The 14401-nt window shown below is 35.7% G+C and overlaps 1 protein-coding gene across 2 annotated transcripts in view; it reads right to left on the reverse strand.

Moving 5' to 3' along the window:
• The window catches only part of KIF15 (kinesin family member 15), a 57309-nt gene that overhangs the window by 35749 nt on the left and 7159 nt on the right, over positions 1-14401 (reverse strand). For both annotated transcript variants that reach the window (XM_074195876.1, XM_074195878.1), the window contains 9 exons: positions 14059-14135; positions 12287-12324; positions 10759-10856; positions 9831-10010; positions 6831-7040; positions 5525-5650; positions 5247-5369; positions 921-1029; positions 389-465 (listed from right to left, as the gene is read on the reverse strand). In XM_074195876.1, the coding sequence (XP_074051977.1) occupies positions 389-465; positions 921-1029; positions 5247-5369; positions 5525-5650; positions 6831-7040; positions 9831-10010; positions 10759-10856; positions 12287-12324; positions 14059-14135 (1038 nt within the window). The remainder of the gene's footprint in view (positions 1-388; positions 466-920; positions 1030-5246; positions 5370-5524; positions 5651-6830; positions 7041-9830; positions 10011-10758; positions 10857-12286; positions 12325-14058; positions 14136-14401) is intronic.

A 14401-nucleotide genomic window follows, 5' to 3' on the forward strand; every position in this document is an offset into this window, starting at 1 on the left:
CAGCTAGGCAATTATTAAGTGTCTGAGACCAGATTTGAATCCAGGTACTCCTGACTCCAGGGCTGGTGCTTTATCCACTATGCCACCTAGCCGCCCCTCCCTCTCAACATTTCTTAAGAATTCACAAAGCAGATAATAAGATCTATATATATTGGCTTCAAATTAAACTTTAGAGGACGATTAGGTGGCACAGTGGATAGAGCACCGGCCCTGGAGTCAGGAGGACCCTGAGTTCAAATTCAAATTAAACCTTAATTCAGATTTTTTGTATTCTTCCTAGTCTTTATTTTTAATATTTTGACTGTAAAAATTTGCTTCAGTTTCAAAAAGTTTAAAAAAAAAAGGAAGCTCTAAATAGCAATAATCCCAATATAGCAAAGTTTCTTACCTTCTTTTCATGTTCAGATTTCTTCAAGAATAACATTGCTTCTCGAAAATAGTTCATGTAATTAGCATTTTTTTCATCTAAAATTAAAAAAAAAGATGTCATTTCCTTACCTCACAAAATACTAAGGAACAAACTCAACAACACATAACAGCAATAAAATACTCTTTTGCATGTGACAAGATTTTTTAATTATGACCAAAAAACCCCATAATTTCAAGACTGAAAACAACCTTAGAGCATCAATTCAATTTCTCCACTTATACGGGAATGTATTTCCAGGACTTCTATTAACTTATCAGATCCAGTTTTAGAGACTACTATTTTTGGTCATCTGAGATCCTTTCTGCCATTTAGTCTTTTTGTCATTTGCCTTGTAACCCTTGGTCTTTTGCTCCTTTAGAAATGCTGTTACTTTATCCTTGTTCTAGATAGTAGCTCCTTGGACATTTGACTGGGGCAGGACTAAACTGCTGGGTTTAAATCCAAACCATTTGAGTAAAACGAAAGATGAGAAACACTCCAATCACTTTACCTGGGACAGCACAGTTTTTCATGGTCAGTTGAACAAGTTGTTCTTTGAGCTTTTTAACTTCAGCTTGAAGTTGACTCACATTTCCTTGCATATCTTCATTTACCACAGCCTGAAGCGAAAAAAAAAAAAGTAAAAAAGACCAATTATGAAATAATGAAAATTACTCTTTTGCCTAGAAACTTTCCCAAGTTAATTTGGTCACTGAAATTTAAATGATGCTTATAAATATTGGAGAGGACAATGATCTTGAAATGCTCCCAGTAAAAAAGAAGAGATTGGGAAAATTTTGAAAGAAAATTAAATCTTTTTTCATACTGAAAGTCTGCTGTTATGCATATATATGTATATTTGATTTTTAATATTTTTCAGAAAGAAAAATATAGAAGGCACCAGGATTCTTGACCATTCATGTTGCATAGTTTTACATTCAAATTTATATATAATATAAAATGATAAGAAGTAATACTATTCCACATACAAATAGCAAGAATAAAAAAATGAAGACACATGAAGGGCTTTGAACACCATTCAATCCCTATATCGCACTGTTAAGGAAATGGAAGCCCATCAAGGAGAAGAGCCTAGTCCAAAGTCATCAACCATACTAATGAAATTCTGGAATGAAAACTGAGGGGTCTGGGCACCATCCAATGCATCTTCTATTATAAGTCAGTCTAAAAATTTTTATGAAGCACCTCAGGGCCAGATGCGGTGCTGGAGCTACTTATGCTAATAATCACTTAGTCTTTGCCCTCAGAGAGCTTACATTTTATTAGTAGGATACAACATGTCCTAAATTCACTTCTCTGTGTTTGTACAAAATACAATATTACTTGCATATGTCTCGAGTATATGCAGGAACACTGTTAGAGGAATCAGGAAAGTCCTTTTAAAGAAGATAGCCCTGGGACTAATCCTTGTTAGGATCAAAGGACAGAGAACATTGTCTGCATCCCAAAGAGATCGTAAAAAAAGGAAAAGGACCCACTTGTACAAAAATATTTATAGCAGCTCTTATTGTGTGGGCAAAGAACTGGAAATTGAGAAGCTGCCCATCAATTGGAGAATGGCTGAACAAGTTGGAGTATATGAATATAATGGAGTATTATTGTTCTATAAGAAATGGTGAGCAGGTAGAGTTTAAGGAAAACCTAGAAAGAAATACTTGAGTTAATGCTGAGTGAAGTGAGTAGAACCAGAACACGGTACTCAGTATCAGCAACATTTTGTGATGATCAACTATGAATGACTTTGTTCTTCTCAGCAACACATAATGAACCAAAACAAGTACAAAAGACGACTTATGAAGGAAAATGCTATCAACACCCAGATAAAGAACTGATGGTCTCTGAAAGATCAAAGCGTTTTTTAAAAACTTAAAAAAAAATCTGTTTCTTCTTTCATAAGTGTGATTACATATATATAACACATATATAGTGCACACACATATGTAAAGCACATATATAACATACCATTTTCAGAAGAGGAAAAAAATTTGGAACTCAAAATTTTTAAAAAAGGAATGCTCGGAGCGGCTAGGTGGCATAGTGGATAGATCACCGGCCTTGGAGTCAGGAGTACCTGGGTTCAAATCCGACCTCAGACACCTAATAATTACCTAGCTGTGTGGCCTTGGGCAAGCCACTTAACCCCATTGCCTTGAAAAAAAAATCTTAAAAAAAAAAAAGGAATGCTCAAAATTGTTCTGACATGTAACTGGGGAAAAATAAAGAATAAAATACTATTAAAAATAGGCTCCTTGTTTCACTGGAGTTTGTTTCCTCACAGCCCTATGCCAGAATTTCTGCTTAGTCGTTCCCCATTCTAACTGGGAATTATCCAAAATCTAATTATCCAATTCACCAAGTTAGGATAGTCTCCTGATTTTCCTTCTGTCAAATAATTTTATTCTAAGTTGGTTCCCTTTCTATGGAGTATATACTTGCTTCAGTACTTCAAGGAACATAATTTTGTCAGTGTGGGCATAATCTCTCCACCAACATAGACTGAATCCCTTAAACACCTTATATTAAATGACTTTCATGAGTTTGTTTGAAAAATTTCACCATCTTGCAGACAATCTTCTCCAAAAGTTGTTTAAAGATGAAGTCTATCACTAGGCCAGGCTCACATTTGTTCTGACTCAATAAGAGCTTTTGACCATCTGGGTGAGCCTTTAAGACTCCCAGAATAATTTTTAGTCCCCACTGAGACACTGGAGGTCTTTAGGGGAGAATTTTTCACAATCTTGTTAATCAAGGTCCATACTGCTCTTGTGGGAGTTATGTGGGTTGACTTGGAAACTCTAAGAGCAGGGCTGCTACCTCACGGTGAGAATCACTTACCTCTTACTCTATTAAGTTAATCTCTACTCTGGCTGGGTACTGGCAAAGGATCCCTCTCATAGGGAAGACAATTGCACAGAGGCTGCAAAGAGCATAAGAAAGGAATCCTCCTCTGGTTTTAAATGGTTCATAGGTAAATAGTGAGAGCGTCAAGTTGCTCTTCCTAAGTTCAAGTCACTAAGTCAAGATGAACCATATCATAGCATACTCAAAAATATGTAAAGGCACTACAGAATTGGATTGTTTTAGAAAAAGGAAAGAGAGTATGATCTGCTAACTATGCCAATAAGCTTGACTTGTTCCTGGGTAAATTATAAAACATATTATTAAAGGGGATGAAAGTAAATACACAGAAAAGGCAATGGTGATTACAAATGGCCAATGTAACTGGACCACGGACCATGCCAGGCCAGATTACTCTAATTACCTTTTTAAGAAAATCATGGTTTAAGGTTAGGAAATAAGGATAATGCTGGGAAAATAGTTTACCCAGATTTCAGCAAAACATTTGAGAAAGTTCCTTGGGCTATTCTTATGAACAAGATGAAGAGATATGCAGGTGTATTGGATTTATTTAGCTCAATAGTTCAATTAGATATATTTAGAACTGACAGTGTCAATTCTAAAAAATGGATATTAATGGTTCTGTGTCAACTTGTAAGCACATCTTTAGTGAAGTGTCCTTAGGATCTGTGCTTAGCTCAGCACTGTTTAACATTTTAATCAATGGCTTGGATAAAGGAGAGAAGGCAGGCCTATAATATCTGCAGAAGATACAAAGTTGAGAGGTACGGTTATCACAGGTCTAGTCTTCAGTCAACTTGAGCCTGCAGAAGAATAATCAAGGCAGGAATCCTAGGCCAAAGGGGACCCTGCAGTTCCTTACTCAAAACCAGTAGAACTTTCTAGCTGCCTAACAGTAAAGTCCAGTCAGTCTCCTGGAGCTTCCAACCAGGGTCAAGCCAGCAGCAGTGTTTGCATACTCAGACCTGGGTCAGAGATCTGCAGATCTTAGACCAGGAGGGAGACAATCAGACTTTAAGCTAGAGAGGACTGATAGTTTACAAGACCCCAGTCTAACTTGTCCCTGAGATCTTGCAATAACCCAACCTCAAACAGCCCAAGAAAACAAAAACAGGACAGGAACTGCACATGTCCCTAATGTGAAAAGTTTGAAATTAGAAAGTAGTCTAGAAAAACAAATGAACAAAATATCCCACTATAAAGAGCTATTCTGGTGTCAGAGACACTCAAGCTATAAATCCAGGAGAAGAGAATAATTTCAGAATATCTACAAAGCTTCAAAAACAAAAACAAAAAAAACAACAATCCCAAAACCCACCATTGGGCACAAATTCAAATATGAGTTAGATTAGATCACGGGTGGGGAATTTTCAGCCTCTGGAACCTGTAAGGTCCTCAATATCATTTGGTCTGGCCACTACCAAGGCCTTGAAATTCAATAAATCTTGGAACTTTTTACCAGTCTAATTTTTAAGTTGATAATTTCTATGGTCCTCAAATGATATCATAAATACCCAAATGACTCTCTGCAGAAAAAGGTTCCCCACCTCTGGACTAGATAGATAGCCTCTGCAGTTCTTGATACTTCTAGGATTATGTATGGGTAACTTGGGAAATTTAGCTTCTACATGTCAGTTATACTACACATGCACACATACCCCAAACCATAAAAACTATCAAGATAGAGAAAGTGTATCTTAAGATTCAATTTTGACCGTTTCTTTTTATGTATGTGTCCTTTCCCATCTGAATGTAAGCTTTGTGAGGACAAGAACTGTTCTTTGCTTTTATTTGTATCCTGAGATTAACATAGTTGCCTAGTATATTCTAGGTGCTTAATAAACTGTTTACTTAATTTGACCATAAAATAAATTGCCAGTTTCCATTCTTATGGCATTTCATGAAATATTTTTTTCTCATTGATTTTAGAGGAAAATACTCATAAAATCTTTTTTACCTTGTTCTTAATCAGCTTAGCTCTCTGAGCAAAGTTAAGAGTTGAGAGAGTTTCTCCAAAACACTTGGATCCAGGGTGGACATTTGCAATTATGGCTGTTTTGGCATTACCTCCAAGAGAATCCTGTTTAGTAATATTAGTTTTAGTTAAAAAAAAAAAAAGAATAATTTTCTATTATAGTAAACACATATTTGGCAAACAGTAAGAAAGAGCTGCTTCCACAACCAATTCAATTAATGTGACTACAAACAGAACCCTGAACAGATATCCAACTTTACCCGTAATAAGAAAGTAAGTTTGGAGTCCCGGTAGCACACATGTCTCTGTTTTCCATTACCGACATCTACAAGTGCTGTAATCACTTGACCCAGGCAGCTCAATGATCGATTTATATTACCTGCTTCCTAATCACAAGAAAAAAAGAGGAAATACTTAGTTAAACACAGGCTACTCATTTTGTAACTAACCAAATCACAAATAATAGTGGTTGAAACTTTGCCAAGTGATAAAGAATAACAGTACTGGCAATGACATTCTTAAAAACAGTAACAAGACAGAGTGCTAGACCATACTCTAATTTTTTCTTACATTTACCTTTTGTGCAATTTTTAGTACTCAAAGCAAAAAGGAAAAAAGCATTTTTATGGTTCAATCAGTTTTGTCTGACTTTCTGTAATCCCATTCAGGGTTTTCTTGGTAAAGATATTGGATAAATTTTGCCATTTCCTGAGGCAAATAAGGTTAAGTGACTTCTCCAGGGTCACACATCTAGCAGGTGTCTGTGGCTTCATTTGAACTCAATTCAAAAGAGTCCTCCTGATTCAACACAATATGGTAACACTGAGCACTGACTCAGTTTCATACAATACATTGGATCCCTCTATGATAACTGACTTTTTGGAGACAGAATGAATACATGCTTATTAGATTTTTCTGTGAGAAGGTGTTTCAATAATTTGATCTGAGACAATGGTTTTAAAAGAAATAAATCAGAAAGCAACATGTCAGAGCTGGTTATCTTTTGTTTGCCTTGCTCTGTTTTTAGTTGAAGCATGAGCTTTAGGAGAAGGTGAGGAAGGAAATGAGAAGGTCCAGGTAGAATAGAGCATTACTTTTACTTAGTTCCTCTATAATTTGGGTCCATCCTATTTGTCCAGTCTTTTCCCACTTCTCTATAAAGTAAAGCCTCTGGTGGATGGATGATGGTCTCCCATTTTCTGAAAATGCCAAGCCCATTGTACCATTCATATAATTCCTACGTTGATCTGGGGTGAATTTTCTTCTGATGTAAATCCTACTTACTCTTTAGACCTTGCCCAAGCTTACCTCCCTCCATGAAGCATTTCTCAAGCATTCTTGGCAGATCTGATCTGTTCCTCTTCTCAATCATTTATCAGCTATGGTACAATTTTTGGCACTTGACAAATAGAAACATCAAAACAATAACTGCCAGCTTCTCTGTTCAGTAAGAGCAAACTCCTCAAAAGCATGCTATATAGCATACTTTTCAGCCTTTAGCACAGTCCTACAGCAGGGGATCATACTCAATGCCCAGTGAAGATCCCACACTGAATTCTTTCTTACCTTCAATCTCAAACCCTCTGTATGTGTATCTTTTTGTCTTTCAGATCCAGCTAAGTCTACCAGGTTGAGCTGAGATGATCGAATATTGACAACATCATTGTTTTTTTCCATTGATTCGACTGTAATTGTAAAGACAGCATGAGACCTGGAAGATTCTCTGTTCATAGATGTAGCTGCCACACGTCTATTTCGCCATCCCCCAGATAATACCTAGAAGGAAAGAAGGATATCAAAAAATCAGCAATAGGTATATCTATGAAAAGAAACTGAAATTACTAACCAGAAATTTGAAAATAACTACTTCAATAAAAAAAAAAGGGATAACTCCAACAAAGTGTAAACATACACGCACGAAAAAAAATTCTTCAACTGAGAAACATACCAAGTCCAACTTAATTACACTTGGCCTTCTTGACAAAAGCCAAGTGGTTTATCGGGCAGGGTATGGTACTTCATGACTTCAAAGTTCTTTCCAAGCCCCCAAATTCTAAAACATTTAACATAGTTTAGGACTTCTGGCAAAATGCAATACCACCTAAACTTCAGCTTATAAAGCCACAAAATGAAAAGTTGGACTAGATCATCTCTAGGAATCTTCCTGTCAGTTCTAAAAATCTACAATCCACAACCTGTCACAGTACTTTCATCATAGCATTAGCTAAATGAATATGAATGTTAAACAGCATAATCTTCAACTTCTCACACCTGACAAGTGGCCAGGCAGCCTCTGCCTAAAGATCAACATATTTGCTAAATTCCATGGGAAAACATCCTCTGTGGATAACTCAAATTATCAGGAAGTTATTTCTAACAGAAATTTGCTTTATAGCAACTTCTGCCTGTTGTTCTTACTTCTGTCCTCTGGTGGCAAAATAGTATCAAATTCATCCTTCCTTCAACAATGCAGCAATGACACCCCTCAAAAAAGTGGAGAGGTGATTTGAGACATTCCAAGCTGGGTTTTTTGACACTAGTCTCTCTTTGTACTACCCTTTTGCAGTCTCTTTTATTGGTTCATCATCCACATCATGCGCCCTAATTGTAGGTATATCCCAAGTCTCTCTCTGGGTCCTCTTCTCAGTTATACACTATTAGTGACCTCATGAACTAACGTGATTCTAATCATCATCTCTGTGTAGATGATTTCCAAAGCTATTCCAAGTGTAGTTTCTCTCTTGAATCTCAATAACTCTTCTCCAGCTATTATATATTTCAAACTCAGCATGTCCAAATTCATCATCTTTACCCAAAAAACACTGCTTTTCTGAACTTCCCTATTTCTGTTGAGAGTACCACTATCCTGGTGAAATAATGGTGGTATCCTTCATTCTTCACTCTCTCTCTCTCTCTCATCCTACATATCCAGTCAGTTATCAATCTATGATTTTTTCCTTCGTAACAACTCTCCTTCTTTTTCTCCTCTTCTCATTTAGCCACCTTGATAGGTCACATGCGAAGCATTAACTCTTGCCTGAACTACTGCAAGAGCCTCCTAAATGGAAAGCATTATAGTCATAAAGACCTGTTCAAATTCTGCATCAGATTCTAGGTATATGAACCTAGGTAACTCATTTCTTGGCTTCACATTCCCTCATCTGTAAAATGGGGACAATAGCTATAATAAAACTCTTGGGGTTGTTGTCAGGATTAAATGAAAGAACATTATATAATTGCAAGTTATTAATTGATCTTCATGTCACAAATCTTCCCCACAGCTTCCAAACAGGTTGTACTAAATAAATACTGGTCTGACTCGATCATTCTTCCACTCATTAGATTTCAATGGTTCCCTGGGTATGTCTATGTACAAACATAAACCTTTCTGTCTTGCTTTTAAAATCCTTCACAACCCAGTCCCAGTCTAACATTCTAACCTTCCCATATATAACTCCCCATTCTGCCCTCTACCCTAGCCCAACTGGACTTGCTATATTTTCTTCCAACCCATATCTCAGCGACTCTCTGCATTCATTCTAATAACAGAAGGCAACTTAGAAAATGTTTCAAACTGCCAAATCAGATGGAAAAGCCCAGCTATCTTTAGATACAGTGGCAGATAGTGGAAATAAAATGATATACACGAATACTTGTACTACATCAAAGGCAGAGGAAAACACATAAAAAGTCTGCTAGTTTACTCAAAAAGCCTAAGAGTACATGAGGTGCACTCTTCAGCCAGAAGAAACCAGAAAGATGGACTGCAGATGGATGGAGGGGACTCAACACCAAGGCCTCCAATAGGGACTTGGCCTTCCACCTTGACTTTCCCCTGTCAGCTTCTCTATTCTGGAAGTTCTGTTCTTTCTAAAAGGTGGTACCTAAAACTAACACTGGACAATGTGGCTGTGATCTCTCCTGGTTGGTGCTCAGTGGCTCCATAGCTACCCTAGTCCTTGATACAAGAACTCTCTTAATGCAGCATTTCCCTTTACGGCTGCCCCATTGCATCACTCATGGATACTGAGAGCCTGGAGTCCATTAAATTCAGAATTTTTTCAGATTAACTAAAGCCTGGACATATTTCCTCCAATTTGTACTGGCAAATTGCATTTTATATTAATCTCTAACAAGTTTGGTTTTATAAGATTGTCTAAAGAGGAAACATAGAGGGAATTGCTTTAAACTAACTACTTTTTAAAAACTACTTTGGCTTAAATAATCAAAGGTGATACTGTTAATAAAAAGTGTCAAGCTGCTAAGAGGATAACAGAGTTTACCATGGCATAATTTTGGCAGCAGATTCCCTTAGGAATGAATAAGGATTAAAAATACTTGATAGTCAATATTTAAATAGCATGTTACCACCAAAAATGCTTATTTCTTCATGCAAGAATGAAAACTATGAAACAAGCTGTATTTTTCCGTTTTTTTTTTCCTATTTCTCCTTTACAAAATATTTTTGTTTTTATTTTGTTTTTGGCACTTTTACTTCTGCCAACAGCATGTGCCTCAACTACATGGGAATGCTGGCCAAACAGCAAATAACACAAGATGGGTTACCTGATAGGCTTCCGCAGCAGATGTCACCACCTGTTCAACAGCACCGACCACACAGACACCCTTCTTGATGTGTTCCCTTAATAACAGCCCAGGAGAGGCAGAATCCAAGAGATCAAATATCTGCTCATTGTAAATCTCAATGAACGAACACTTACAAAGGAAAGTCTTTCCAGTACCAGCCTGTGAAACAGCATTTTGACAGGGATGTATCATTTTCACAAGAGCACTTTTCTAGCAAAGCTGCAATCATGATAATCATATCTTAGTCACTTCATAAGATATACATTTCCTGCATGATAGTTTAACAAAATAGAAAAAGCAAAAGAGACTAGTGTTTTTTATTGTCCTTCTTCCCAATATTTCTATTGGCTGCACAATTTCTATTTATAAATGTATAAAATGTATGAACCACTTTTCTACACATTTCTAAAGCATTACATATAAACACTTGCAGGACTTGGCAGTAAGTGGCAGTAAAGTGGCACTTCTGAACTTGATAGGCTGCTATGCACCAAACATGAGTGCAGGAGCAGACACCATCTGCCAGAGGTTTCAAGTCCATGTGCAATGGACACCACAATGTTGGACTAAAGCAGAAGCTCATAAGAGAAGGCACAGACCAAGTACAGCACTGGACAGATTGAGCTATTAGGAGGCCTGTCTAACCAGTGTGTAGCAGGCAAAGTGAGCCTGGGATCAGAGCAACAAAATATTATTTTTTTAGAAGCAACCAAATAAAAGCCATATGCAATTATGATGAATCCAATTCCTTCCTCTTTTTTTGACTTGGGTTCTGCGTATCATGCTACCAATATGTCTTTAACTTTTTTTCCTCACATGTTCCCATCATATGTTTATAAGTAGCACTGCTTTTACATTTGAATATGTTCAAAACCATAGATCTTATGCCTCTTAAAATAAAATTTACCTTCTCCTTTTCACGCTCAATTAAAAAAAAGAGATACTCAAAACTTCTGGGAATTACTCCTCGAAGGTTATGAGTGAAATTATCAGATTCAGAAGGTCCTAAAGGCAAAAACATTGAAAAGTTTCATAAAATCATCAAGCATTTGTTTTTATGTCACTAGACTAGCTAATTCACAAACCTGAAAAATAATGTACATTACTGAGAATAAAATAAATTTTATCCACAAATCTATTTCTTATACATGCCTTAGTATAATGTGAACTTTAAAAATCTACAGAAAATATAAATTACAAACCAAGCAAAATTATCTGCCAAGTAAAAGCTCAAGATCTGATCTATAAAGACCAATCTAATAATTCTTTAATAGCTTTAAAGATCTTTTTTTGCTGTGGATTCTATTCTCCATCAGCAAGAGATCATGACCAATCACTAACTAGTTAAATTTTTTCATTCATAACAAGGGGACATCTCCAGCAAAACATTTAGAGAAGTGGTGGTCTACTCAGGTGGTCTACTCTTCTTTGGGTTGACTACCCACTTTGTGACCAGAAAACTTCTGAAAGGGAGCACTCGGCAGTTTGCCATGGGCTGCCTCCACAACAGGAGGAGAAACTGAACCATAGCATTTTCCAAGTTATTTTAACACAGAAAGAGAATCACAGGAAATGGATATGACAACTTGCTAACTTCCAAATCTCAAAAAAAAAAATGCGCTTTAATTCCAGATAACACTTAGCTTTTCCAGGGAGTGAAAAAAAAATCAAACAATAGAAACTGCAAGATCTCAAAAGACTTGGCAGGAGATCAGAAAAGGGCAAAGTGGGTATTTGTGGCCAATTAAAGAAAGATTATAGAAAAACAAGGGAATATCCTTAGAAGATATGCTTTAAATCTTATTTTAAAAGATGACAGTCTCTGAATTTAGTAATAACACAAGAGCCCAGGAAGTCATACTATACATTGATCAATGGACAGATGTCTTTTTAAAAAAGCAAAGAAAATCTTTAGGAAAGGGAAGGACAGACATAGCTATGATGTAGATCTTGACTTTTATTAAATGATGCAAAGAGATAAATTTAAGATGATTTTTAAACATTACTTTATACAGTGAATGAACATAAAACTTATATAGTTCATCACCCCTCAAAAGTAGGTATAAGCCAGAAACTTAAAAAGAATTTATAGTTCACTTTAATTCAATGGATGACAAAACCAAAGAGATGAATCTGACTATGTTCTCATATTCTGAGATTGATAACAAATAAACTGTTATCTTCCTAGAAAAACATCCCTTGATTTCATATTCAAAAACAAACAAAGGGCGTAGTGGATAAAGCACCGGCCCTGGAGTCAGGAGTGCCTGGGTTCAAATCCGGTCTCAGACACTTAATAATTACCTAGCTGTGTGGCCTTGGGCAAGCCACTTTAACCCCATTTGCCTTGCAAAAACCTAAAAACAACAACAAAAACAAAAAAAAAAATGGAGCTGTCTGATCTAGAACATTAAAAAAATTTGTTATTTACTTACCCATCATTGTGAATGTTTTCCCTGAGCCAGTTTGTCCACTAGAGAAGGCAAAATTAAAAAAAAATATATTTAAAAGACTATATTAGAAACAGTACCGGCTTCCTTTTAATATCTACCAAATACATAATTTTTTCAAAGCTAATTATTTCTTAAAATCAACCCTCTAAATCCTTTCACATTAGAAGCATACACATGTCTTCTCTGTTCAGTTCTTATTAAAGCTAATATGAAGACTTAGAATGGAGAAAAAAATGATTATATTCATGAACTTGACTCAGGCTGAAAACTCATTTTCCTTAGAAATTCTTTTTTTTTATTTTTAATTTTTTTTTGCAAGGCAAATGGGGTTAAGTGGCTTGCCCAAGGCCACACAGCAAGGTAATTATTAAGTGTCTGAGACCGGATTTGAACCCAGGCACTCCTGACTCCAGGGCCGGTGCTTTATCCACTATGCCACCTAGCCGCCCCTCCTTAGAAATTCTAACAAGTAAGAGTACAAGACATGGTTCTTTCCCCCTTTAGTTCTAAGTCTTATTTCACAACATGACTAATATGGAAATATGTTAAACATGTTTATACATGTGCAACTTATATCAGATTACTCACTCCCCATGGGGAGGGGGGAGGGCAATAGAAAAATGTGGAACTCAAAAACTAACAAAAAGATGAATGTTGAAAATTATCTTTGCAAGTAACTAAAGAAAAATAAAATAAATGTTTTAAAGAGTATATGATGGTATAATTCTTCTATTTTTTCCATCTTGATGAAAAAACTAGTTATATAGCATGAATACTGGTTGCACAATATTGTAGTTTTTGAATTTCTTATAGCTAGAACATTTATTTTTCTAAAGTTACTTGCACTAGGTACCACTGAAAGTCTTATTTTTTTAAAGTCATTATATACTGTGTAAGCTAAGCATTACAATTAATGACTGCAATCTACAAAGATAATAGTCTTGAAAATAAAATATTTCAAGCTATTATGTTTTTATTCAAAATTAATTTTTAAAAATTCTATTACCAAAAATATTCCCTAAAAATCATTACTGAGAGGAAAGTATCATTAGAAAAGTATTATCTGCCTCATTGCCCAGGAAAGGAAATTTAATTCTCTTGACTAAATTATTTCACTTTTTATAGGATGAGTGAATAGCAAAAGTGAAATTCTCTGTTAAATGTGTAAAATGAGAACTGTTATTTATCTTGTCTTTTGATTTTTTCCACATTTGCGACATTTAAAGAACAATAATAAAGACATAAATCCAGGAAACCTAAACTATTATGTATAATTTATGACATTCTTTATCACAGTTTCTTCTGGTAGAATAAAAAAGTTTGTCAGTTGCTGGAGTAAAAGTGCTATGCTACAGAATGCTGAAAAATCACATCTATATTTTAAATACTGGTTGGGAACAAAATACTTGCTACTGCATTAATATTTACCCACAGGGGCAGCTAGGTGCTGCAGTGGATAGAGCACCGACCCTGGAGTCAAGAGTACCTGAGTTCAATTCTGGTTTCAAACACTTAATAATTACCTAGCTGTGTGGCCTTGGGCAAGCCACTTAACCCCACTGCCTTGCAAAAACTAAAAACAAACAAACAAAAAAACCAAAACTCACAAAGTTGCACACATAAACTACTTGTTATTTCCAACATCAGGATTACATGAGTCTATAATTCTCAAAATAATGAAAAGTCATACTGTATTTTCATTCATATATCTACTATCTTTTTATTACATCTCATATAAACTAAATTAAACTTACTATGCAAAGATGGTGCCATTGTAACCATTCATGCAGGACTCAACAATGCCTTTGGCCACACTGGAGAATACTGACTCCTGGGAATTAAATAACCAAAAATGTGTTGTTAAAAAAAAGTTAAATTACCTTATGCTGATAGAACCGCATTATAAGTTTAAACAAGAGGAAACACAAATTCATAAAATTGTAATGTACAGCATTCTGTGAGGGCATGTAAAAAGCAAGCCTATGTGAGATTAAGGAAAAATGCAGTTAACAATTCAGATCACTTTGTACTCTATTAATATTAATCAGGATATTAATTCAGAATTTTAATGAGTCTATTCTCATGAACTCAACCAAT

The sequence above is a fragment of the Macrotis lagotis genome, chromosome 7, assembly GCF_037893015.1.
Source record: "Macrotis lagotis isolate mMagLag1 chromosome 7, bilby.v1.9.chrom.fasta, whole genome shotgun sequence".
Taxonomy (NCBI): Eukaryota; Metazoa; Chordata; class Mammalia; order Peramelemorphia; family Peramelidae; genus Macrotis; species Macrotis lagotis.